Source organism: Pyrus communis, chromosome 10 (genome assembly GCF_041283825.1).
Source record: "Pyrus communis isolate YQ-2024b chromosome 10, ASM4128382v1, whole genome shotgun sequence".
NCBI lineage: Eukaryota > Viridiplantae > Streptophyta > Magnoliopsida > Rosales > Rosaceae > Pyrus > Pyrus communis.
Window position 1 is genome coordinate 3,218,036 of NC_142574.1, and position 25,243 is coordinate 3,243,278.

Genomic DNA, 25,243 nt, shown 5'->3' on the forward strand with positions numbered 1-25,243 from the left:
TAGTTTTATGGTGAAATCTCAATTTTTATCAGTAATAGTGCATGAAAATGATAATATCATAAAAATTATTAGTGGAGCGTGAGAGGGCTTTCTTAAGTTTACGAGAGAAAACTAATAATGTTTCAATAGAGAAAAATGAGATTTGATAGAAGAATTGTAATAGCTCATGTGGAGCTAGGCGTAAGGTTTTCTGGTCTAGTGATTATTGAAACAGTTATGTAAGGTTTTCTGGTCGAGTGAGTACTGAAAGAATTTTTCAGACTCCATTAAGCTTAAGGTGACTGATTGTTTACTTTAGTGGTAGTCCAGAGTTCATGCCCTTCGCTAACAGTTTGGGGCATGACATTTTTGATGTGGTGATTTACATCTATGATATTTAAAATCGATAAAATCGATATCTGAATTTGTTCACAATCAATCATTTTGGTCACTTCATACAAATTCTGCATTAAATAAGGATAAAATGACAAAAATACCCTCAATTTTTGCCAAATTTTTTTTTTCCTTTACGCCTTGGTGCAACAGGGTTGTACTTCCTGAATTCAAGAGATGTCCAGTCCTGAATAGAGTTGTCCTTGCCAGTCCATTAGCGGAACAGAGTTGTCCTTGCCGAATTCAAGAGATGTCCAGTGTGATGGTTCAGCTTTAGCCAGGCGAATTTCAACTTCGGTGGACAGAACGTCAAATCTGCACTTTTCAGGTATTATCTTTCCAAATAAGCGAGGCTCAAAATAATATGTATCTTCACCAGCAACATCAATGCTAACACTTAGTATTTGTTCTCCAAACTCAACATTAACGTCTTTGGCTGGTATGCCCTTGGCGAATATAGTCACGACCACTTCTTCTAGCTTCTGGTAGAATTCAAGCCTGTACTTTGGTTTGACAGATGCTACGGCCAACTCCAAGGGGTCATAGATGGACGCCTCCTTCCCACGCATTTTGAGATCGGAAGCCATGGGCGGACAACTGTCCGCGTGGAATGAGGGAGATGGAAGAGTCTAGAAAAAAAGTATACAACTATGGTTAATTGTTGATTTCTTTACATCTTTGAGATAAGAAACTAAATACAATTTATAGTATTTAATAAAATACAAAATACGTTGATAAATTAATAAAATTTTAATTTATCGTTTATTTAATATTTTGCTAAATAATAGTCTTCCTGGGTCTCGAGGCTATTAATTTAAAGAAGTTTAATTATATAGAAAATCAAAAATAAAAACAGGACAAAAAGTAAAAATAACTAAAACAGTTCTTAAGAACTTTTCTTAAAAACAATTTTCTTTAAGAATCAAAAACTTGTCTGGGATGCGAATTAAAAATTTTAAATTTTACAACTCAAACTGAACAAAGAAATCCAAAAAGAAGGGTCGAGAGAGAAAGAGAAGAGAGGAGGAAACCAAGTAAGATGATTGGATGAAAGAGAAAGAAGAGAGGATCGAAGGAGATAGAGAGGAAAAGGAATGAGAGAAAGAACCAAGAGAATGAAGAAAACGGATTGAAGGAGAGACGAAAATGATCGAAAAAAAAAGAAGGGGGCGAGAGAAGAAAAGAGATAGATTTGGAGTGAGAGGGGAGGAGGGAGAGAAAAAAAAAAGTTTAAGTTTAAAAACTCACTTTTTGTGTTTTTGGAGAATAAACTATATTTTTAAGTTAGTTTTGAATTCAGTTTTTGAAAATAGTTATACCAAACAAGTTTTTAAGGCCTAAAACTTGAAAATTGTTTTTGAGTTTAAAAAGTTGGATTCAAGTTAAATACCAAACATGCCCTAAACTTAGGTGCTAAAATTTGGCAAATATAAGATATAACTCTAATAATTTCGGAAGTACAAACCTCGTCAGATGTAGTATTGCTTGGTACGGCAACAATCTCGTCCTTGCTAGAGTATGCGTCACCGCCATCACCATCATCCCAGACAAGATTAACTCCTGTTTTCATCAATCCCCCCATCCAACTATAGCCATCCAATGTTGTCGTAACTGCAGAAATCGAGACTTCGTCCCCACTTTGCAAACGGAGTACATCATGTGATAATACACTTTGCAAACGGAGTACACTACCAGTGAAAATGGATCTAGATTCTCCCGGGATGTGCAAAGCCTTACCCTTGGTAATATTTGTAACAGTAAATCCAGGACAATTCCTCTTGAAAACACAGCACAGAGTCAATCCTCTAAAATTACGACCCAAATATTGGGGCACTTTAAAACGAACATCATTGGACTCATGAATACCAACAACCTGGAACCACTCTGGAATATCATAAACTCCATTGAGAAAAATAATGCCACCATGTCTGAAAGAAGTCAATCCCTAGAGCATACCATGTAAAGCCAGATTAATTTGTAGAAGCAAAAGTCTTAATTATGCATGCGTGTGTCATGTACAGTGCCTCTGTGGGCGTGTGATAGAAAGAGCAAGAGAATACAGCTCTCAGAGAGAGATCTGTAGGATGTTCTTCCTAAAACTCAGCATGTACACGTCATTCTTATGCATAAGTAATATATTCTAGTACATGCATGTCTTACGCGTGTATGTGTGCATGTTTGTGTGTGCGTGAGAGAGAGAGAGAGAGAGAGACCTGTATGATGTTCTTCCTAAAAGCAGCAGTGAGATTGGAGCAGCCTTCCATATGAATCCTTCTCATAGTGTTTAACGACTCATGCAAGCCTAGAATCTCAGTGAGTATGGGGGAGAGATCCAGATGCAGTTCAACCATACTCGACATTTCCGAAAAATTTGGCATTTTTCTAAGTGAAAAGCACTCATTCGCTCTCAAGATTTCCAAATTTGTTGGTAAATCTGGGATTTCACGAAGACGCATGCAAGAACTCAAATCTAACATTTTAAGCTTGGAGAGTCCACTGAGGCTCGGTAGGATATGAAACGAATTGCCATCAAGCTCCAATATTTCTAAAGAAAATAGACTCCCAAGATCCTTAGGGATTGCATCATCAGTTAACCAGCAGTTTCTAAGGCCTAAAAATGTCAGGTTCTTCAATCCTACTATTGAAGATGGTACTTGCCTTACCCTTGTATCGCATGCTTGAAGTGTTGTCAATGATACCATCCCCCCTAAGCTGTCATCCAGCATTTTTAAACCTGAACAGCCTTTAAGAATAAGAGTCTCAACTGACCTTGACTTATAGAAATCCCGTGGAAGATACTGAAGCTTTTTGCAGTTTTCAAGATTTACCAACGAAAGTCTTTCAAGATGCCCAATGGATGGGTGAATCTGAGACAATTTTGTACAGTTTACCAATATCAGTTTTTCAAGATTTGGGACTTTGGAAAGATCTGGTGATTCTGTTAGGTCATGGGAATGACTGAGATTGATGATTTTCAGATTCATGAGCAGCTGCTAAGAAAAAATAGATAACAAAATAAAAATTCAAATACAAGAGAGAAAGCAAGATATTGGTATTCACAGAAGCTGAAGAAAATAATTAATAATTTGTTTGAGATCGTATCATACCACGTCAGTATCCTCCCAAACTCGTTTGAGTTTGCTACGGCTCAGGTCAACAGCAACTAGGTTTGGCTGATCGAAATCTAAAGGTATGACCTCCAGAGGAAATCCATGCCAACACAACCATCTTAACTCTTTGGAAAAATTGTTGTAACTTCCAGTGAGCTCTGTGTTACTGAGTTTGAGCAATCTTAGATTCCGCATCCTTCTAAATGCTTCTGTACTGAACCTTGAATTAAAAGACGTAACTAAAGCAAGTCCTTCAATTGCCACAGTTCCCTATTCAAGGAAAAGAAAAAAGGAACAAAGTAAGACAAAATTTATTTTCACGTGACAAGAGAATTTATACACATGAAGAAAGCAATGAATTAGATGCATGATCAAGAATTCAGTTGTGATTTACATTTTACCAAATTAATTAGGTATCTCAGTCGGCATCGGTTACACGGTCTTACTCTCCGTATTACTAAACCCTTGGCACACGCGTGTGCCTTTAATATTGTTTTGGACTTCTATTTCTGAATTTAAAAAAGGAAAAATATGGGTGGAGGGTTGGAGGGGTGAGTGGTAACTGCTTCAGCATCTACTGGTTGGGTTTGGCGTTTTTAATTTTAAAAGTTAATTATTGAAATAATAGGTGGCATATAGTTATCCCTTAATGAAGTTCATATTTAACATGAGATTTGATTGCCGAAGTACTTACAGATTGTTCCACCAATATGTCCATGACATCCATATCATACCACAATCTACTACGTTCTCCAGGATGGTCAGGGCATTGTGCATGTACGATTTCTCTGGCCATGTCTCGAATCAAGTTATGCATCATCAGATTGCCTTGTGTATCAACAGTTACAAGGCATTGATCTTGGAGTTCTCGAATTCCTTTTTCTGGATATAAGTCACAGCCATCCAATATTGTCGTGACATAGTTCTTGTTCATTCCAATAAAGAAACAGCCTATATCCAGGAATAAATCCTTCACCAGGTCATCATTTAGCCTATCATAGCTTGTCTTAATATTTTCCAGAATTACCCTATAAGGCTGTGAGCTTTTCCATTCATCCAGTATAGTTCCCCATCCACTTGTGCTTGTTGAACGTAGATAAGAACCTAAGACTTCAAGTGCTAGTGGCAAACCTCCACAGCAGTCAACAGCTTCTCTTGAGAGCTTAACGTACAATTTATTAGGATAATTCTTTCTAAAGGCATGCCAACTAAATAGCTCAAGAGCTTCTTCTTTATTCATTTCTTGCAAAGGACATATCGCCTCCACGTTAAGTATCTTTAGCAAATGTTGATCCCTTGTTGTTACAATAATTCTACTTCCTGGACCAAATGAGTCATGCCATAGAGCTAATGCATATAACTGTTCATCGCGGTCTACGTCATCTACTATAACAAGTACTCTTTTGTTGCCAAGTCTTCTTTTAATCTCCTCGGTCCCTTCATAGATACTACTAACCTTCATGTTTCCCGATCTCAAGATATCAGAAAGAAGTTTGTTTTGTGAATCAACCAGTTCCTTAACTTTTCTCACATTTGGAAGAAAACTTGTACCATCAAACATGTGCTGATATTTGTTGAAAATTACTTTTGCAACCGTTGTTTTACCCAGTCCGCCCATACCCCAGATTCCAATGATACGGACATCATTTGATCCTCCAACATCTAAATAATTACTGATTTCTTGCACACGAGAATCTATTCCAACTGGGTGTACGGCTACGTCCAAGTAATTGTTCTTCAGTTCTCTAGTACTGAATCCTTCATACCTGGTAGGTAAAATTCAATTCAAAATTCAGCAAAAGTAAGATCCACTTAAAAAATGGCACAGTTAAATTGAACTAATATCTTACTCACTATGACTACAAAGCTTGGGAGTGGAAGATTTGAAAGCCCAAATCAAAATCTTCAAAAACCATTAAAGCATTATGAACTTCGGAACTTATATTTATATATGCATAAATGTGTAAAATCAAATATTTGATTCATGTGGTTAGCTCAATATCTGACCATAAATAACACAGATTTCTCATGGAAGAGTCTGGAAGCTCTACATTGCAATGTGTAAAATCAAATACCCTAAGCTGTAGTTATATAAGTTCATTGTTTGTTGACATTTGATAAATATGAGAGTTAAATAGACCAATACATTATGTCGCCAATTAATAACTTCTGTAAGAAGGAACTAAGGTACTGCATACTTGTGTATAAAAAAATGGACCGGGGAAAAAAATACAAATTACGGGAAAGGAAAAAAGAGATAAGAAAGTACCCATCAGCTCCCAAGAACCAATCCGGATGTAGGCCAAAATCATAGAGATTAAAGTCTGAATCATGCATATTTTCCTTCATCTCTTCGTCCCATACTAGATTAACCCCTATTTTCTTCACTCTCACAGAAGCATCTGCAGTTTCAACAGGCATTACAACTATATCGACCTTGTCCCCTCCTTGCAAACTTAGCACATAGTTCGATATATGCCCCTGCCAAAGATAATGGTCATCAAGTGTACAGGAAGTTGGCACCGAGGCATATGTTATCCGGGCGAGCAAAGCAGTACGCTTGGTTTTATTGCTAACGATAATGCCGAGAGGACCTTCACGTTGTGTCTTTGAAGAGTATATGCAGCAGAGAGTCAACCCGCTAAAATTGCGACCAACAATTTGAGGTATGTGAATACTGACCGGATCACCCTTGACAAAATCAAACCAGTCAGGAATATAATTTCCGTTGAGAAAAATGCCACCATATCCACAAGAAGTCCATCCCTGTACCATGTAGAGCCAGATTTGTAACAACAATACATTGTTATGCATGCATGTGTCATATATATGGTGTCTTATACAAGTGCTTCGGTGTGTGTGGTAGAACGAGAAAGAGAACAGGCTAGAGAGAGAGAGAGAGAGAGAGAGAGAGAGAGAGAGAGAGAGAGAGAGAGAGAGAGAGACCTGAAGGATGTACTTCCTAAAATTAGCAGTGAGATTGATGCACCCTTCCATATGAATTCTTGTCATCGAGTTTAATGACATATGCAAGCCCTGAATCTCGGTGAGTTTGCAGGAATGACTTAGATACAACTCTCTCATATTCCACAATTCTGAAAAATCTGGCAATTTTTCTAATGCAGTGCACAAACCCGCTCGCAAGACTTTCAAACTTCTTGGTAAATCTGGGATTGAATGTAGGTTTGTGCAATCATCTAAACACAATGTTTCAAGCGTAGAAAGACCAATGAGACTTGGTAGGATACAAAAGCTATTTTTTCGAAGATCTAAATCTTCTAAAGAAATTAGACTCCCAAGATCATTCGGGATTTCATCATCGGTTAAAGAGCAGCATCCAAGATCTAATTTCCGTAAAGAGTTTAAGCCATGAAAAGAAAGGGGCAAAAGACTAGTTGATAGTGACTCTTTCACTCCATACTGAGATGAAAATCTCAACTTTAGTATTTGTCTTATAGGTGAGCCATCTGCTGTCTTATGGTAACTCTTTCCCAAGCCTTCAGCCAAGTCTTCAAATCTTGAACAGCCGTTAAGAAGAAGAGTTTCAATAGACTTGGAATTAAAGAAATTCAGTGGGAGATCCTTGAGCTTTTTGCAGCCTTCAAGATTTACCAAAGTAAGCCTTTTAAGATTCCCAATGGATGAATGAACCTCGGACAAACTCTCACAATCATTCAAAATCAATTCCTCGAGATTTGGGAGTTTTGAAAAGTCTGGTGTTTGTGCCAGGTTATGGGAATGACTGAGATTAAGAAGCTTCAACTTCTCGAGCAACTGTTAGACAAAAGAAAAAAACCAAAATAAATACAAACGGAAAAGAGGAAGCAAGGAGTTCATGTTTATAAAACTTGGAAGAAAGAATAAATAATTTGGTTGAGGCCATATCATACCAAATCAGAATCCTCCCAAACTCGTATGAGTTTGCTATAGCTCAGGTCAATAGCAACCAGGTTTGGTTGATCAAAATCTTTTGGTATGACCTCCAGAGGAAATCCATGCCAACACAACCATCTTAACTCTTTGGAAAGATTGTGGTAACTTCCAGTGAGCTTTATGTTATTGAGTTTGAGCAATCGCAGACTCTGCATGTTTCTAAATGAGTCTGAACTGAAGCTATGCTCATCAGACTCTTGCACATCTAAAGCGAGTCCTTCAACGTCTTCCGTTCCCTATTACATATAAATAATTAAAAGTTAAAATAATAAAAAAAACAAAGAAAAGGGTTATTGGCACGGGAAAAGATGATTAATTCATACATCAGAACCACAAAGCCCTGAATTGGATGGATGAACCACATGAGAGGTAGACAATTAGACAATATAGAACATGGGACCTCTCATAGGCAATTTTTATTATATATCTACTAGGATGTGCTTATATATATATATATATATATATATATATATATCTACGCTATGTACTTATATATATAAGGGTGTGCTATCCACACACCCCTTTTTACTTCTCTCACACCCCTTGTTAATTTCTGTCCTTTGATCTTCTTCAATTCATCCGATCCGACGGCCGAAAATTAAAAGAGTGTGAGAGAAGTAAAAAGGGGTGTGTGGATATCACACCCCTATATATATATCTACTATAATGTGCACATATGTCTGGATAATAACCATAGAGTTGTCCTTTACAACTGTCTACATTAGTTAGGCATCTTTAGCAAGCTTCTGTTACAGGTATCATATTTAACAAATTGCACTTAAGAAGAGCAGGACATGTTGATTCTGCTATTTAATTTGAGAAAATTCAATACAATCGGCTCCTTTGTTGTCTCTTACAGGTTCCTTTCTCTGCTACATTAGTATGTGCATTTAAAATCAAATTTAATTGCAGAAAGTACTCACAGATTGTTTTGTCAATACGTCTGTTATATCTTCATTATGCCACAATCTACTACATTTTCCAGGATTGTCAGGGGATTCTGCACACACAATTTCTCTGCCCATGCCTTGAATCAAATCATGCATCATGAGATTGCCTTCTTTATCAACAGTTACAAGGCATTGATCTTGGAGTTCTTGAATTCCTATTTCTGGATAAAACTGACAGCCATCCAGTACTGTCATGACATAGTCCTTGTTCATTCCAGTAAAGAAACAAGAGATATCAAGGAATATAGCCTTCACGTCATCATCAGTTAGCCCTTCATAGCTTATTTCAAGTCTTCTGTGAATTACCCCATAAGGCTGTGATCTTTTCCATTTATCCAGTACAGTTTCCCATTCGCTTGTGCTTTTTGTACGTAGATAAGAACCTAAGGCTTCAAGTGCTAGTGGCAAACCTCCACAGTAGCCAACAGCTTTTCTTGAGAGTTCAACATACTCTTCATTAGGATAATTCTTTCCAAAGGCATGCCAACTAAGTAGCTCAAGAGCTCTTCTTTCATTCATTGCTGGTAGAGTACAAATCTTATCCACATCAAGTATCTTTAGCAAATGTTCACTTCTTGATGTTATAATAATTCTGCTCCCTAGACCAAAGGAGTCAGGTTTTATTGCCAAAGTATCTAATTGTTCTACACTGTCTACACCATCAATTACGACAAGTACACTTCTCTTGCGTAACATTTGTTCTATCTCCTCGGTCCCTTCAGCTATAGAACTTATCACTATGTAGGCCGGTTTCAAGATATCAGAAAGAAGTTGTTCTTGCAAATCAACCAGTTTCTTTTCCCTCACATTTTGAAGGAAACTTGCACCATCAAAACTATGATGATGTTTGTCGAAAACAGCTTGTGCAACTGTTGTCTTACCCAGTCCGCACATACCCAAAATTCCAATTATGCGAACATCATTTGATCCTCCAACATCTAAATGCTTACTAATTTCTCGAACACGAGAATCTATTCCCACTAGGCTGGTGGCTACCTCTGAGCATGTGGTGCAGCTCAGTTTTCGAGCGATCTGAGCAATAACGTTCCTGATAAAGCTTCCTTCATGCCTGGTGGTTAAAATTGAACAAAGCAAAAGTAAAACATTTATTATGCAACTTCAAGATTACATTAATCTTTCAAAATTTGATGAGTCAAAATCTCCGGATACCATTACAATTTCTTAAACTCAAATCTTGGTTGTTAAAATTCAGCAAAGCAAAAGTGAAAACTTAAGGGGCAGTTTAATAACCATTTCGTTTTCGGTTTTCAGTTTTTGTTTTCACTTTTTTGAAAACTAAAATCGTATTTCTTAACAACTTTCAACTTTCAGAAAAATGAGAACTGAAAACAAAAAATAAAAACTGAATGCCAAATTGTGAAAACTGAAAAAAACCATAACAACAAGCTTCATTTTTTGTTTTACAGTTTTTCTTTAAAACTCAAAACTGAAAGTAAAAATTAAAAATATCAAACTAACTTTAAAACTTATAAGCCTGATTTAATCATTATAAATAAATAAATGAAAAAAAAGGGACCGGAAATTTAAAGCACATAAATAAAGAAAATAAAAAGTTTACCCGTCAGTCTTCCTCAAATTTAATTCGGCCAAACTTACAGCTTCATAAAGAGCGTCTATCCAATGAAGCATCTTTTCACCCTTAACCTTCTGAAACTTCTGCATTAAACTATCAACGTGCTCCCAGACATCTAAGGGATCAACATCATATAAAATTGGAAAAAACATTTGACCCAGTCTTTTTCCGCACTCCATGATCTTCACCAGCTCCTCGAGACACCACTCGGACATCAGATACCCGCTTGAGATTACGACGACGGCAACCTTAGACCTTTCGATTTCTTGAATCGGATGTTCTGGTATACCTCCATTACTCTTTTCTAGTTTGTAATCGTACATGAAGACGTTGAATCGGTGATGTTTTAATGAACAGTAAAGGTGGCCCGTGAAGGTCCTGCGTATGTCTTCACCTCCAGAACTCAAGTACACGTCGTACTTGCAATCCTCTTTGGAGGATGAATCCATCAATTCTTACTCCAGGGATTTGTTGGCAGGCAGCACAGAGCAAACTTGAGATCTACACAACCGTAAAGGAAAAGTAAACTCAAAACTCCGAAAAGAAAAGTCGGAACGGGCAAGTAATGACTCAATTACGATAAGATCCATCCACCCATTTTTGCTTTTGATCCAACGGTACAAAAGTGCTCAGCAAGGAAGAAAATATTATTTTTTTTAAAACCAAATGTTTGCTTTTTTAACAAACCAATTATATGTTTTTTTAACACACGATAGCGTCTATCACTACCGCTATCACTACCAGAGCGTGGGTGTAGACCAAATTTTACAATAAGCTTCCACAGTATTGTTGCCAAATTGCTTTTGACAAAAATCAAATTTAAAATCTTTCACTTAGAAGTAAAAAAGAATATCACTAAACATAGTACTAAAAGATTAAACCAAATGTTTGTTAAAAACAAAATAACAGCCGCATTTCCATAAAAAAAAATAACAGTTGTCACCCAAGGGGCTTTTCTCTTTTAATGAATGCTTTTTCTATCCCAAAAAAAAGAAGACAAAAGGTATGTTAATGGTGCTACATCGTCTCAATCGTTATCTAGTTTAGTACAAGCAACACATGCCTGCACGCAATGCCGCTAGTTTTAAAATTGTTTCTGGTTTTAAAATTGTTTTCAACGTGTGAAATTATGAAAATCTATTCTCACACTTGTGTTCAATATGGAACAAAAGATAGGTGCTTGTAGAATATATTACATAGCAAAAGTTTGGAATTAAGATGTTCATATAGATATAATACACAATAAATAGGAAAATATCTTGTTTTTCCATGTCCCAACTTTCATTCGTTCCTCAGTATTTCACTCTTCTCTTTACCAAAAATCTTTTGAGTTTAATAACTACCACTTAAACATGTTAACAGATCCATAAGCTGACTAATTCTAATTGGTCTCATCATACACTTGCTAAATATTTATATGAAGAAGAATTAGCCAATTCTAATTAGCAACTGCTAATCAAACTGCAAAAGCAACATATGAGTTTTCCTGACTTCAAACATGGAACCACCAGAGTCAAATGCCTTGACATGAATTATGAGAACAAACCCATTACAATACCATAAATCATAACTCAAAGCTAAATCAAAAAAGTATGACAACACAGTTGATTTTTTTATATGTTGCAGGGAGTATAAATAAATAAATAAATCCATATATAAAACTAATAAAACTAATAGAAAAATGAATAGTAATTTTGATGTCACTAAACTTCAACAAAAATATTTAGACACAAAAACCCCAAGACAAAAAAATTCAAAAGCATTCCAAAATAATGCATCAAATAAGACAAGGGCATTTTCATCATTTTAACAATGCTTTTTTTTTAAATTAATTTTGTTGTGCTTTTTTTTTTTTTTTTAATTAGTGCCTTACAGCAATTATGTGACTCAATTTTTTTAGAGTAAAGTACAAAAAACTACCTTAACTATTGGTGTCACGACACTTTCATACCTCATCTTTAGAATTTAGTTCAATATTATACCTTCCGCTACTTTACGTTTACTTTACAATTAAATGCTGACGTGTCTTGATTTGAAGTCCATTTTCTATTAAAAAATTATTAAAATATTATTAAAAACTAAAAAAAAAATTAATATTCTTTAAATATTAAAATAATAATAAAAAGTTGACAAAAAAAAAAGAAAAAAAAACATCAGTTCGTCCTTCCCTTTCTCCTCTCTCTTCTCCCTATCTTCATTTTCTTCTCCCCACCTGCGGAAGAACAAGAAGGAGGAGAAAGAAAAAAAAAATCTCCCCCCCCCCACCCCCGCGCGGAAGAAGAAGAAGGGAAAAGGAAGGAAAAAAACAAATAATTTTTTAAAACCCGTCAACCCCCTGCGGAAGAAGAAGGCGGAGGAGGAAAAAAAAATTTTGAAAACCGTCAACTCCCTTGCGAAAGGAAGAAAAAGAGGAAAAAAAGGACAAAAAAAAAAAAAATATTTGAAAACCTATCAAACTCCAAATCCACCGCTCTCATCCATTCTTCACGTCCTCTTCTGCACCCATCCTCCACCTTCTCTGCACATTCATCTTCACATCAATAGGATCTAGGTTTTTTTTTTTTTTTTTTGGGGGTTGCAGGAGGGAGAATAGTGTGGGAGCGAAGGAAGACAAATTGAATTTTTTTTTTTTTTTTTTGTTGGGATTTGCAGGTGGGAAAAGAAGATAAAGATGAGGAGAAGAGAGGAAAGAGAAGAGAGGAGGGGGAGGGGAAGGACGAAATGAGGGTTTTTCTTTTTTTTCCTTTTTATTATTATTTTAATATTTAAAAAATATTAAACATTTTTGTTTTTAATTTTTAATAATTTTTTTAATAAAAAATAAGCTTCGAATCAAATCATGTCAGTATTTAACTGAAAAATAAACGATCAAGTAACGAAAGGTATAACATACTAAAGATGAGGTATGACATTATCAATTTTAAAAGATAAGATATGAAAGTATTGTGACACCAATAGTTAAGGTAGTTTTTCGTAGTTTACCTATTTTTTTTATTTTTAAACAAGTTCAAAACATCTTAAGAGGCATATAATGCCGCTATAAAAAAAAAAATTCGCAGACGAATAATAATATGATTAAATTAGTTGTCAAATGATTTTTTTTTTTTAACAAACGATATTATCTACACTAAGAGGTAGGAGTGCAAGCTTAACCTCACAATACGATAGCAATAATATGATTCAATCATTTATTTATTAAATATTATTTTTTCTCTTTTTAAACACTTTCAAAAAAATCTTAAAACACATTTAATGCTAGTCATAAAAAAATTTCTCAGATAATAATGTTATTAAATTAATGGATTTCACCTTTTCCTTATCAACTGATGGATATCTTCTTCTTTGGGTCCAACATCCTCACAAATTTTGAATCTAAGAAATGAAATGATCAGAAATCATACAAAGTTGCAGTGAAAAAATTAACACAATCCTGGGACAATAAAATTATTACAACAGTAGAGAAGAATGAAAACGAAAAACTTTGGAAAAAATTGATAAGAAAGCATATATATTCAGTGGTTTCCGTTGGGTTTAGTGTTGAGTTGGATCTAAAATTAAGACGAATTCTCATAAGCTATTCCTTCTTCTACTTAATCAAAATGTCCCTAATGAACTGCAATTCAGATAGAACATCACTAATCCCCTTTTGGTCTCTTGGGTATTCAACTGAACACTAATACAGTCACACAAAACCCTCAATCATTATAAAAATTTCTTTCAGCCCTTTTTATCATTTTCCCTTCAATATCAAAATCTACAATTACCACTTTTTTGCCAAAACCCAGAAAAACAAACAAAAAAATAGAGCCAGAGAAGTGAGTGTTTACACCGGATAAAACTGAGATAAATTGAAAGCAAACACATTTCAACTATTTCAGCTCTTTCCAATCTTTAACAACAATATAGCTTTTCCCTAACAACAAATATTTTCCCCTTCCACAAATTCTCACTTTCGACAGTATTTGAGTAGAAAGGTTGATGGAAAATGAAGGGAGAGAGAGTTCGGATATAAGCACTCAAAAAATCCAAAATCCAATTACCAGATTCATTCAAATGCACACAAAATAAAACACCACTACCAAACCCAGAAATTTAATCGAAGAATTCTACAAAACTTATAAGAAATTACTGAATCTCAGATAAAATTACACCAAAGAACCCATAAATTCAATGAATAATTCTCCAAACCCAGATATTTAAACTAATAATTTACTAATACTTTTTGTTCAAAAAATAATAATAATTTACTAAAACTCAATTATTTTAAATCACAAATTTGTATCTTTACATGCAATAAGTCTATAAGGTACCTGACGCGATGAGGAATAGGTTGAGACAACCTCAACGCCGTCGCCGAAATCTTCGAATACGGGTCGGAAAAATCACAGAAGTTTTAGGGATTAAATCACAATAATCCGTAGGTTATAGAGATAAAATCTCCCAACAGCAATTTAAAAGACCAGTTGGTGTGCAAATTTTTCCAGGTGAAGTTTTGGGGAGGCTTAGAAATCAAATCAACACAAACTTGGGGTGGAAAACATCACAATAGTGGTAGAATAAGGTGTAAGAAATCTCGGCCGCATCCTCATGTTCGTAGCAACAGAAAAGGGTTTTGTGTTTGCCGCTGAATTAAGGAACGATCCGGAGAAAATTGGGTTTAGGGGTTCTAGGGATTTGAGGGAACCGAAATTGATTTGGATGAGAAATTTATGGTTTCGATTCGCAGCGGAGGAGGAAGGAATGAAAGCGCGAGAAAATTTGGATAGGAGCAGTTTTCGGTTTGGATTGGCAGCAGAGCTAGAATTATGCGGTGGAGGAGGAAGCAACGAATTGGTGAGAATAAAATAACAAAGAACTCTCTGGAACTCCTGCAATTCCAGGCAGGGATGAAATAAACGCCCAAAGAACCAAAAAAAGGGGTAAAAACGGAATTGCACTGTATAATGAACAGTAACAAAAAAAGAATGCGTAAAACCGACAACACACTGTAGAAAGGAACAGTGTATTTATCTTGATTCTCTTTTTTAGTATGGAAGAGATTTTCTACCCTCCTAATCTCTTTACCCTTCCATCCCCTCATATTTGAACGGTCACAGTTAAGCAACGTTAATATTTTATATTGATTTTTTTATAAAGATAATAAGACAAAGTAATGTGTGAGAGGAGAGGATGGAAGGAGATGAGAATAGGAGAGTAGATAATCATACTCCTTTTAGTATACATATACTAACAAGAGTGCAATCAAATTAAGATTTGATAAGATTTTAATAAAGTTTAAAATTTAGGGTAGTTAATTAGGATTTTAAATGATTATTTTAAAAGGTTTTGAAATTATAATGTATTCAAATTCAGATTTTAATGGGTTTTAGAGAATACATCTAAATTTAGAGGTAGTCGTTTATGATTTTTAAAAAGTCCACACAAGTTTAGATGTAGTGAAAGTTCCAAAGATTTGCAAAGATTTTAATGAAGAAGGATTTTAATAAATTTGAGAGTAGAAGTATATATAACCACCACCAATAAAATATCACCTCAACCTCTAGGATTTCAAATCCAATAATTGCTTTCAGTTTTAAAGCCCAAAGCTACTTGTCCGCATTGCCGCCTTCATCATAGACTTCCTCTTTCTCCTTGTGACAGTTATGTTATCAACGCCGTATGAGCCCCTATTTTCACATTTATAGTTGCCCTCAAGGTGCCATAACTATAGCTTGTGCTTCCGTCTACATTTTTGGCACAATGGTTTGGCTCAAATTTAGGGTTTCTCGTAATGAAAACTGATGTCCTAGGCCATCTCCGACCAAGGGCTGGCCAGAGGGCTCGTTTTAGCCCTCTGACCCTCTAAGAAATTAATATTTTAATGAACAATCCAAGGTCACATTTGCCTCCGTCTCCAATCGAAGGCCAAAGGATCATAGGGCTCGTTTTAGCTCTGTTACAAAAAACCGTCTCCAACCGAGGGCCAAAGGGCCATAGAGCCAAACATAATTTATTATTTAAAAACTACAACTTAAATTCAAATCTAACGGCTAAGTGACGTCAGCTAGCCATTGGATTTGAATTTTTCTTTTGCTATAAAGAGGATGGATATTGGGCTATAATTCACACAACTTTGAATTCAATCTATTTCAATTCAATCTTTTTCAATTCAAGTTTACAATGAATTCCAACTTTGGATCCTCTTCGAATTCCAACTAGGGGTCCTTATCCAATTCCAAATTGGAAGCAAAATGGGCGCAAATGAGACGAGAAAATGAGGAGTCTGATGAAGAAGTTTAAGTAAGGCACAACAAACAAAACAGAGCAGCAGCCATGGTGTGTCAGCCAACTGAGGAACAACCTCAATGGGGTGGCTTTATTGCTGGTCGTTCGTACAAACCACGAAATTGAGCGATGTCGCATGCCAATTTGATGAACAACAACTTCAACCCCAACTCGGTGTACACAGAAGAGGATTTCAGACGTCGTTTCCGGATGAGGCGTCGTGTCTTCGAGCGATTACTTTGTGATGTCCAGCAGGGCAATCCATACTTTCGACATAAACAAGACAGAGCGGGCCACCCTGGTTTCTCACCTCATCAGAAGGTTACTGTTGCACTCCGAATGATGGTCTATGGCTCCCCAACTGATTCAATGGAAGAAACTCATGGTATGTCTGAGTCTACATGCCTTGATACTCTTGAACAATTTTGTGACACAATTGTTCATGTTTACAAAAACGAGTACCTCAACAAGCCAAATCAAGAAGATTTGAATTGGCTCATTCGCAAAGCTAAAGACTGTGGGTTTCTGAGCATGATAGGGTCATTAGACTGCATGCATTGGGATTGGAAGAACTGTCCCACCGGATGGCAAAGAAGCTTTAGAAGAAGGTTGAGAAAGCTAACTGTTGTGTTAGGTACCGTTTGGTACGTGGGACAGGACGGAACAGAGTGGGACAAGGCGTTCCGTCCCACGTTTGGTGCTCCTAAAACGGGTGGAACGAGCTGTTCCACGGGACGAGTTTTGGGTGAATTTTCGTTCCACCTCACCCCCTTGGAACGACTCGTTCCACATCCGTGGAACACAAAATTATAACCTCTCCGTCTCCTTCTTCTTCCTCCTTGTTTCCATCCGAGGGCATCTTTGCTTCCGCTCCGTTCCGTCCCGTCCTGTCCCATCCCGTCCCGTCCCATTTCGTTCCGTCCCGTCCCGTCTGCATACCAAACGATACCTTAGAGACGGTTGCCTCATATGATACATGGATCTGGCATGCTTTCTTTGGAGTCCTTGGATCCCAAAATGACATTACAGTTCTTGGGCATTTACCTATCTTCAATAACTTAACGGAAGGTAAAGCACCTCAACTTGACTACTACATCAATAACCGTCAATACAATATGGGGTATTACTTGGCAGATGACATCTACCCAAAGTGGACAACACTTGTCCAAGCAATTCCAAACCCTAGGAATGACGCATAAAAGTTGTTTACCTTACACCAACAGGCATACCGGAAAGATGTTGAGAGATTTTTCGGTATTCTACAAGTACGGTGGAAGATCATTAGCGAACCGGCAAGAGGGTGGAGTCGAGAAAATTTGAACTCCATCATGATGTCTTACATCATATTACACAATATGATAGTGGAGGATGAGCGAGATAGATATATTGATGGAAAGTCTGATGACAACCAAGAAGATCCAAATAGGTCAAAAAGGGCTAGTGCAAAAATATATAATGGGCCTAATTTGCCTTTTAATCCAAGAACTGGTAGTATCTCTATAAATGAGTACATGAGCCTATAGAATGATACGTTCTCGTGCCACAAACAAGTACCTACAACAAGATCTTATTGCACATCTTTGGGCCAAAAGAAGCATGGAGTATGCGTTTAAGTTTTATGTTGTTAAATGTTTTTAAAAATGTTGTTTAAGTTTCATGTTGTTAAATGTTTTTTTTTTATGTTGTATAATTTGTATGTTGGTTAATGTTCTTTAATGTTGTATAATGACTTAGGAAGTTATAGGAAAAACATATAATTTAAAAAAAATATGAAATTCGTTTTGTAAAATAGAAGTTATAGGATAAAAATAGAATTTAAAATAAAATAAAACAAATTTTGTGAAATAGAAGGACACACCCCGACCTAAATCAGGGCGTGCTGGCTGTCATGTGAGAGTGACGAAACCACGTGCACAGTGCGGAAGCTTAGAATAATAATAAAGTACGAACAAATAAAAACAACTACACAACAAAGTAGTACAAGTGTAAGTATGAGTGACAAATATTCAAAGCACAGGAACCTAAATATCGTCCTGAAGAACGAATACAAAAATACACCATGCCAAAAGGTAACCCTACTCTTAAGATGTTCTGTCAGAACCACCGATAAATCCTCGTGGACCGTCCAAGCTGCCACTAACTAAAACCTATAGGGGCGCAAAACAGAAAGTGTGAGTGGGCAAAAACAAAGCTTTTCAAAATCATTTCATTAACAAAAATACTAACCCCTCGTCATAAAACCTGTATAGACTCCAAAAAAATAAGATATATATATATATATATCGAAACATGCTCAGAAATATGCCATGACAAATGCCTCAATATAATAATGCAGGTAATCCAGGTAACGATAAGCAATATAAATAACATGTCAGCCGGAGTCACCTAACGTGACCTGTACGGCTGAATCTAGAGCTATTGTCCACAACTCACTAACTAAACCTGCACACAAGTCGGAACCACCTAAAGTGGTCTGTACGACAAGACTGGGTGTAAATCAATACGCTCAAGTGCTACGATCACATGAAGGCTGGGCGAATAATCGCGGGTTACCTACAAGTCGGAACCACCTATAGTGGTCTATACGATAGGACTGGGCACTTAACTTGGATCCAAGATGAGCGTGTGGTGCGGGAGGTGAACATCACGTGAAGGACTGTGCCCTACTCTGGGCGGAAGCACTAACACCGGGGGTGCAGGTTATGAGCTCTCTATGCATCTAACATCACTACTAACTCACAATCATAACCCATAAACTTACCTGGCACTTACATGTGCATCCACAGCACCAATACATATATATATATATATGCAACCACAAATGCATAAGTAAATATGCAACATTATGCATGGCCTTTAAAACATATAAACACTTATTTGATTTTCTGGGAAAAACACAAGTATATAGGTATATACGGAAAACCAAAAGCCCACTCACTGGTAAGTAGTAGGGTCGTAACCCCCTTGCCTTGAGTGATCGCGCTTGTCCTTGGGATAGGTCTCACCTATATGCGAAACAACTATAAAAACGTTAATTTAAGGCACATTACCAACATTACGTAATAACTTCTCATACAATGCTCAAATGGGGTGTATGAATACACCAACGTGATCTACACACCCTCACGAACATCCCCAAAATTTTAAAATAATTTTCCTACGTCGCACACGCCGCCAAGCGTCGGCCAAGGCACGGCCACACGTGCCGCTCACGCGCAGGCACGTGTCTGGCACACTGACGGCGTCAGTTAACGTCGTCAGGAATATTCCGTTAAAACTAATAGATTCCGTTAAAGTTAACCTAACACCATTAGGAATATTCCGTCCAAACTGACGGAATATTCCGTCGTCTTCCCCGGCGAACCTCCGGCGCTGTCGCTGTCGCCGGAAAACTGGAAAAACTTCTAACCTTCGTTTCTCACTCGTTTTTCACCCAAATTTCACGAAATTGGTACCAAAATGAAGCTTACAACTAGAGGAACAAATCCTTACCACTTTCAAGTACTAAAACCAACGGAATCTCGCATGAAAACTTCACCAAAACCGGCCAAACCTACAACTCACGATCCCAACGTCCAAAACCTTCAAACGAACCACCCCGAGCTTCCTAAAGACCTCACTAAGCTTCATACAACCTTCAAATTCCCTGAAACGCAACAATTTATGTGTGCATGAACAGTGACCAAAATTGGGGATCTCGAGTTCGACGTGAAAACAAGAGTTTCCTTACCTGAAATGGGTATGGTTGACTCATATGAAGCTCATGAACATAAAGGTATGATTTTCTTCCTCGATCCGTAACGTTTTCAAGGGTTTGGGTTCTTATCCGTACATATGAAGAAGAAGGGAAAGAGAGAGAGAAAGACTCGGGACAGGGCAGAAGGATGAGGATGAGTGTGGGTGTATGTATGGTCCAAATGCAGCCAACCAAATCCCCAAAACGACCACACAACGAAACAAAATCATTAGGGGCAAAACAGTCATTTCACGTGTACGGTACGAATAATCTGGAACGGGCTGTCACATAGAAGTTATAGGAAAAAATGGAATTTAAAAAAAATATCAAACAAATTTTGTAAAATAAAAGTTATAGGAAAAAAATAGAATTAAAAAGAAATATGAAAAATAAAAGTTATAGGAAAAATTTTGTAAATAAAAAATAATAATAAAACTGTAAAAAAAAAAAAAAAAAATCAAATGCAACGGTGTTGCATTTGAATTTTTTTCTTACGCATTAACCGACAGGAAAGATGATTTTTCTGACCAACCCTCTAGTCCTCTCCGATTCCGTGGGACCCTCTCAAATTCCACAGTCCTCTGGCCCTCTGGACCTTTCGGTTGGAGATGGCCTTAGGTTGCTACACAATCACTGAAAGTGGGTCCACATCTAGGGTGGGGACGCAAACAACTTTGCTACTAAAAAGAGCAGAGGAGGGAGGGGAAGAGCAAAAGCTTTTCATTTATGTATTTTTATTAAAAAAAAGTATATGTATAAATGAAAATAGAGTCTTTCCAAATCCATTAAAATCTATAAAATAAAGTCCACACAACTCCTCTAAAATCTATATGAAAATCCCTTCATATCCTTGAGATTTAACAAATTCTATCAAATCTATCACTTATAAAAATTCTTTAAAATCCTTCTAAATCCTTATTTGACTACACTCCCTAATATATGTCCCACACTTTGTGTGTGAAAATAATTTTTATTTGAGAAATTTTCTTTGAACCCTGCAATCTTATCTCTACACCCATTGTCTTTTTTGAAAAAAATTATATTCCAAGTTTGACCCAAAAAAAAATTGGGTGTAGAGAAAAAATTATTGAATTAACAACCGGCAAATGGGTGGGTCGTCGAAAATCAAGAGGGATCGTGGAGTTTGGTTGCTGGAATAGGAGGAATGTTGCCAAAATTAGATTAGATTCGTAAGAGAAAAGAGAGCGGTTATGATGTTGTAGACGACAACAGCCTCTACCTCCTCCTCGTCAGCCGCCGTCGAGTAGCTGGTCACCACTATTTCTCTCTCAATTTTGGCCTCTCGTTGTAACCATAAACCCTAATAGAAAAAGGTATGGTGCATACTCAAATTCACCATTGCCACCCCCACCCAAATTCTCTATTTTTTCACTCTCCTCCATCATCAAACCCAAAATCTTAAGAAAAACATCAACCCCATAAATCAAAAACCAGCTTAATCCACAATTCTCTCTCTCTCTATCTCCCAAGTAACAATCAGGAGCTTAATTATTAGTTCATTGAAGAAAATAAAATACTCGGAACAAGATCCATCCCTATGGAGGTTTCTCAGAAAAACTGAAGAATGACAAGTGAGGATAGAAGGTCGACGGCAGTTGCTGCTAACGTGCTCAATGGGTTTCTTTGTCTGTTTATTTGAAGTTACTTTTTAGGGTAAAATAGGAAGTTCATGAAACAAAACTTTCAAGTTGGGTGTTGTGAGATAATATTTAGGTTCAAATAAAATTACCCTTTTTATTTTTACTTTAAAATAGGGAATGAGAAAGGAGAAAAAGGGAATGTGGATTAGAGAGAGAAATTTTCTTTTTTATATTTTATTTTCGAAAAATTAGATGATGTTAGGATCACCCTTGGGTGAGGTTTTAAAAAAAATAACTGTAAAATTTAGTTTGTGTGAATTTACTTTATTGCCCGTGATTATGTTTTCTTGTAGAAGACAAATTTATCTTTTTACCTTTTTTTTACCCTCTTTTGGTTGATAAATATAATTTTATATTATGAACATTTTATTATGTGGATACAAGTCAGGCAAATCATATACACTTAGGGTCAGTCCTGAAATTTCAAAAGCCTGGATGGCAATCTAAAAAAATTGTGTCCCATCTTCATATAAGAAACATTATTTGTTTTCACACGTAAGACTTCGATAAAATTATACTTAAAATAGTACTTCAAACTCAATAATTTTCAAACACTGAAAAACTAATTTTGTATTGAGATAAGGGAACCAAGAGACCCCAAGCTTACAAGTATGTCACATCCCGACCCGGGCTTTACCACATCCCGGGCTCCGTCTCCGTCGTAGCACAATATTGTCTGCTTTGGGTCCCAACCACGCCTTCAAGGTTTTGTTTTTGGGAACTCACACGAGAATTTCCCAGTGGGTCACCCATCTTGGGATTGCTCTCGCGTCCTACTCGCTTAACTTCGGAATTCCTATAGAACCTGAAGCCAGTGAGCTCCCAAAAAGCCTCATGCTAGATAGAGATGGGAATATACATATAAGGCTTATATGATTCACTCCCTTGGACGATGTGGGATGTTACAATCTACCCCCCTTAGGGGCCCGACGTCCACGTCGGCACACATCCAGCCAGGGATTGGCTCTGATACCAAATTGTCACATCCTGACTCGGGCTCCACCACATCCCGGGCCCTGCCTCTGCCGTAGCACAATATTGTCCGCTTTGGGCCCCGACCACGCCCTTACGGTTTTGTTTTTGGGAACTCACACGAGAACTTCCTAGTGGGTCACCCATCATGGGATTGCTCTCGTGTGCTACTCACTTAACTTCGGAGTTCCTACGGAACCCAAAGCCAATGAGCTCCCAAAATGCCTCGTGCTAGCTAGAGATGGGAATATACATATAAGGCTTACATGATCCACTCCCCTAGGCGATGTGGGATGCTACAAGTATATGGATGATAAGTTGCTACAAGTAGATGGATGATAAGTTTTGTTTCTTTTCTATCTAAACTATTAAATTATTTTATGTACCTCATGAGGTGTTCTTTCTTATTTACCAACCTTGTCAATATGGGACTAAAAAAATAACCAAATTTTCAAGTCTTTAATCGATATGTACAAGCAATGAATGAACAATAAATTAAACCTAGTACTGATAAACACATACATACATTAATTTCTTGAAGGCTAATGCTAAGGGATGCTAAATTTTTAAACCAAAATTTGAAATTGTATGATGTGATTATTAATGATTGGATTATTACTTAAGTATTGATTACGTGTTTATTTCCTATTGGTTACACATCATATGGTTTGCAAATTTGGTTAAAAAAAATTAGTATACACATTACTCTTTGTTGAAGGTTACACTTCAATTAGAATGAATGTCCAAAAGTTGATACCCACATAGCTACTAGCTAGTAATTAAAAAGAATAACAACCAAACAAAATTTCATAAGAAATAAAAAGAATAAAAAAAAAACTTTCGCACTCAGGACATTTCGTTAATTTAACAATAGAGACCTTTGCTTCAAATTAAACTTCTTGATCATTTAACCAAATTTATAATTTTGTACTCTTATGAAAAGAAATTCGTAATCATTGAAAAGTAAAAAACACATGGCATTTTGAAACCGAGACCTCCTTGTTAATTTTAAGGGTAAGTATCAGTTTACTATTTTCAAGTTTCGTGGTTTTCAACATTTGGTACATGAAGTTTTTATTCGTCCCAAAGTCATATCTAAAGTATTAATTTTGGGACAATCTCATACATCTGTTAGTCAGACTGTTAACTGATGATATGGCGCTTATGTGGACAATGAATGAATGCCACGTGTCATTAAGGGGTCCATGTGGAAATTAAAATTTTCAAAAAAATAATTAACTAAATATTAACAAAATAAAATAAAATAAAATAAAATAAACTAAACTAAACTAAAAAACCAAAAAAACCCACCCACACCCAGATCTTCCCCATTGACCGTTCTCCCCCCCCCCCCCCAGCTGGGATTAAGAACTTGAAGAAGAAGAAGAAGAAGGTTCGGGGAGAGAGAAAGAGGGAGTCTCGACCCTCTGCGTCACCTGCGACCGCAACATCCATTTCGCCAACCCTCTTAGCAGACGCCATGAGCAAGTCCCGTTCACGCTATTTTACGACTCGATGAACTCAGCTATCGATTTCATCCTCGCTATCAAATTCACTGTCAACTTCCTTGATGACCGTTACTTCTTCGACGTTGATGGAGATATTGAGGTGATGAGGGAGACATCGAGCGGTCACGTTCCCAGATTTGAGAATGAGGAGATCGAGAATCGACAGGAGAGAGAGAGAGAGTCCCAACCCTCTGCATCACCTGCGATCGCGAGAGTGGGGTGGTGAAGGAAGGTTTGGGTTAAGGGGGACACGAGTCGACGAGAAGATCTGGGTGTGGGTGGGAGGGTGGGCATGGGGGGATTTGGGGAAGACGATCTAGGTTTTGCTTTTTTTTTTTCTTTTTTTTTTTAACTTTTTTTTAAAATAATTATTTTTTTGAATTTTTAATTTCTACGTGGACCCTTTAATGACATGTGGCGTCCAGTCATTGTCCACATAGGCGCCACATCATCAGTTAACGGCAGAGTTAACAGTTTGACTAATAAATGTATGAGACTTTCCCAAAATTAACAATTTAGGTATGACTCTGGGACGAAAAAAATTTCATGTACCAAATGTTGAAAACCACGAAACTTGAGGGTAGTAAACTAATATTTGACCTAATTTTAAATAAAGGTTTATATCACAAATGATCTCTGAAATTGACTCACTCCATACGAATGGTCCCTAAAATTGAAAATCGATCAATGAAGCTTCTAAAAATAGGTGTCGCAAATCAATGTAGTCATTCCGTCATAATTATGTCAAAATTTTATGTTATGTGATGAAGTGACAAATAAATGAATCTCACAAGTCCTTTTTAATCACAAATGATCCCTGAAATTGAGAATCAATCAATGTAGTCCTAAAATAGATATCTCCAATCAATGTAGTCCTAAAATAGATGTCTTAAATCTGGTTCTTTAGTTCTAATTTTATATATATATATATATATAATTTGTTATGTGCTGATGTGGCACATAAATGGACCCACAAGTCTAACTAAATAAAAAAAAATTAATTAGAAATAGGTCTAATAATTTAATAATTAATTAAAAAATATTGTCAACCTAAAAACTCAGACCTGCAATCACGTCTGATCCCAATCCATACTCTTATACCTTCATCTATGGTAACCTTCGCCGTCTCTTCTCTGAGAAAAA

General features: G+C 36.6%; 1 protein-coding gene across 3 annotated transcripts; it reads right to left on the reverse strand.

Annotated features, from left to right (window-relative positions):
- Positions 1–375: 375 nt before the first annotated feature.
- Positions 376–14,852, reverse strand: LOC137727788 (disease resistance protein RPP2A). 3 transcript variants are annotated; one of them, XM_068466608.2, is made up of 12 exons: positions 14,270–14,852; positions 13,269–13,331; positions 9,945–10,460; positions 8,339–9,434; positions 7,373–7,651; positions 6,429–7,256; positions 5,752–6,248; positions 4,177–5,248; positions 3,480–3,752; positions 2,586–3,362; positions 1,838–2,317; positions 376–1,001 (listed from the first exon to the last, which is right to left on the reverse strand). In XM_068466608.2, the coding sequence occupies exons 3-12, from the start codon at positions 10,406–10,408 to the stop codon at positions 543–545; spliced, it is 6,225 nt and encodes a 2,074-aa protein (XP_068322709.2). In that variant the 5' UTR covers positions 10,409–10,460; positions 13,269–13,331; positions 14,270–14,852; the 3' UTR covers positions 376–542. The 3 variants fall into 3 exon arrangements, with proteins under 3 accessions (XP_068322709.2, XP_068322707.2, XP_088534490.1); XM_068466606.2 differs by having other exon boundaries at positions 2,586–3,365; XM_088678364.1 differs by lacking the exon at positions 13,269–13,331 and having other exon boundaries at positions 14,270–14,837.
- Positions 14,853–25,243: the final 10,391 nt, after the last annotated feature.

What these genes read in the sequence shown, in the direction of transcription:
- LOC137727788 (XM_068466606.2), bottom strand. Translation starts at nt 10,408, where the DNA reads ATGGATTCATCCTCCAAAGAGGATTGCAAGTACGACGTGTACTTGAGT. An exon ending in ACGTATTGACAAAACAATCT is followed by an intron (nt 7,652 to 8,338) that starts GTGAGTACTTTC and finishes TATATGTAATAG; the next exon opens with GGAACGGAAGACGTTGAAGG. An exon ending in TTTGGGAGGATACTGACGTG is followed by an intron (nt 3,366 to 3,479) that starts GTATGATACGAT and finishes ATTTTTTCTTAG; the next exon opens with CAGCTGCTCATGAATCTGAA.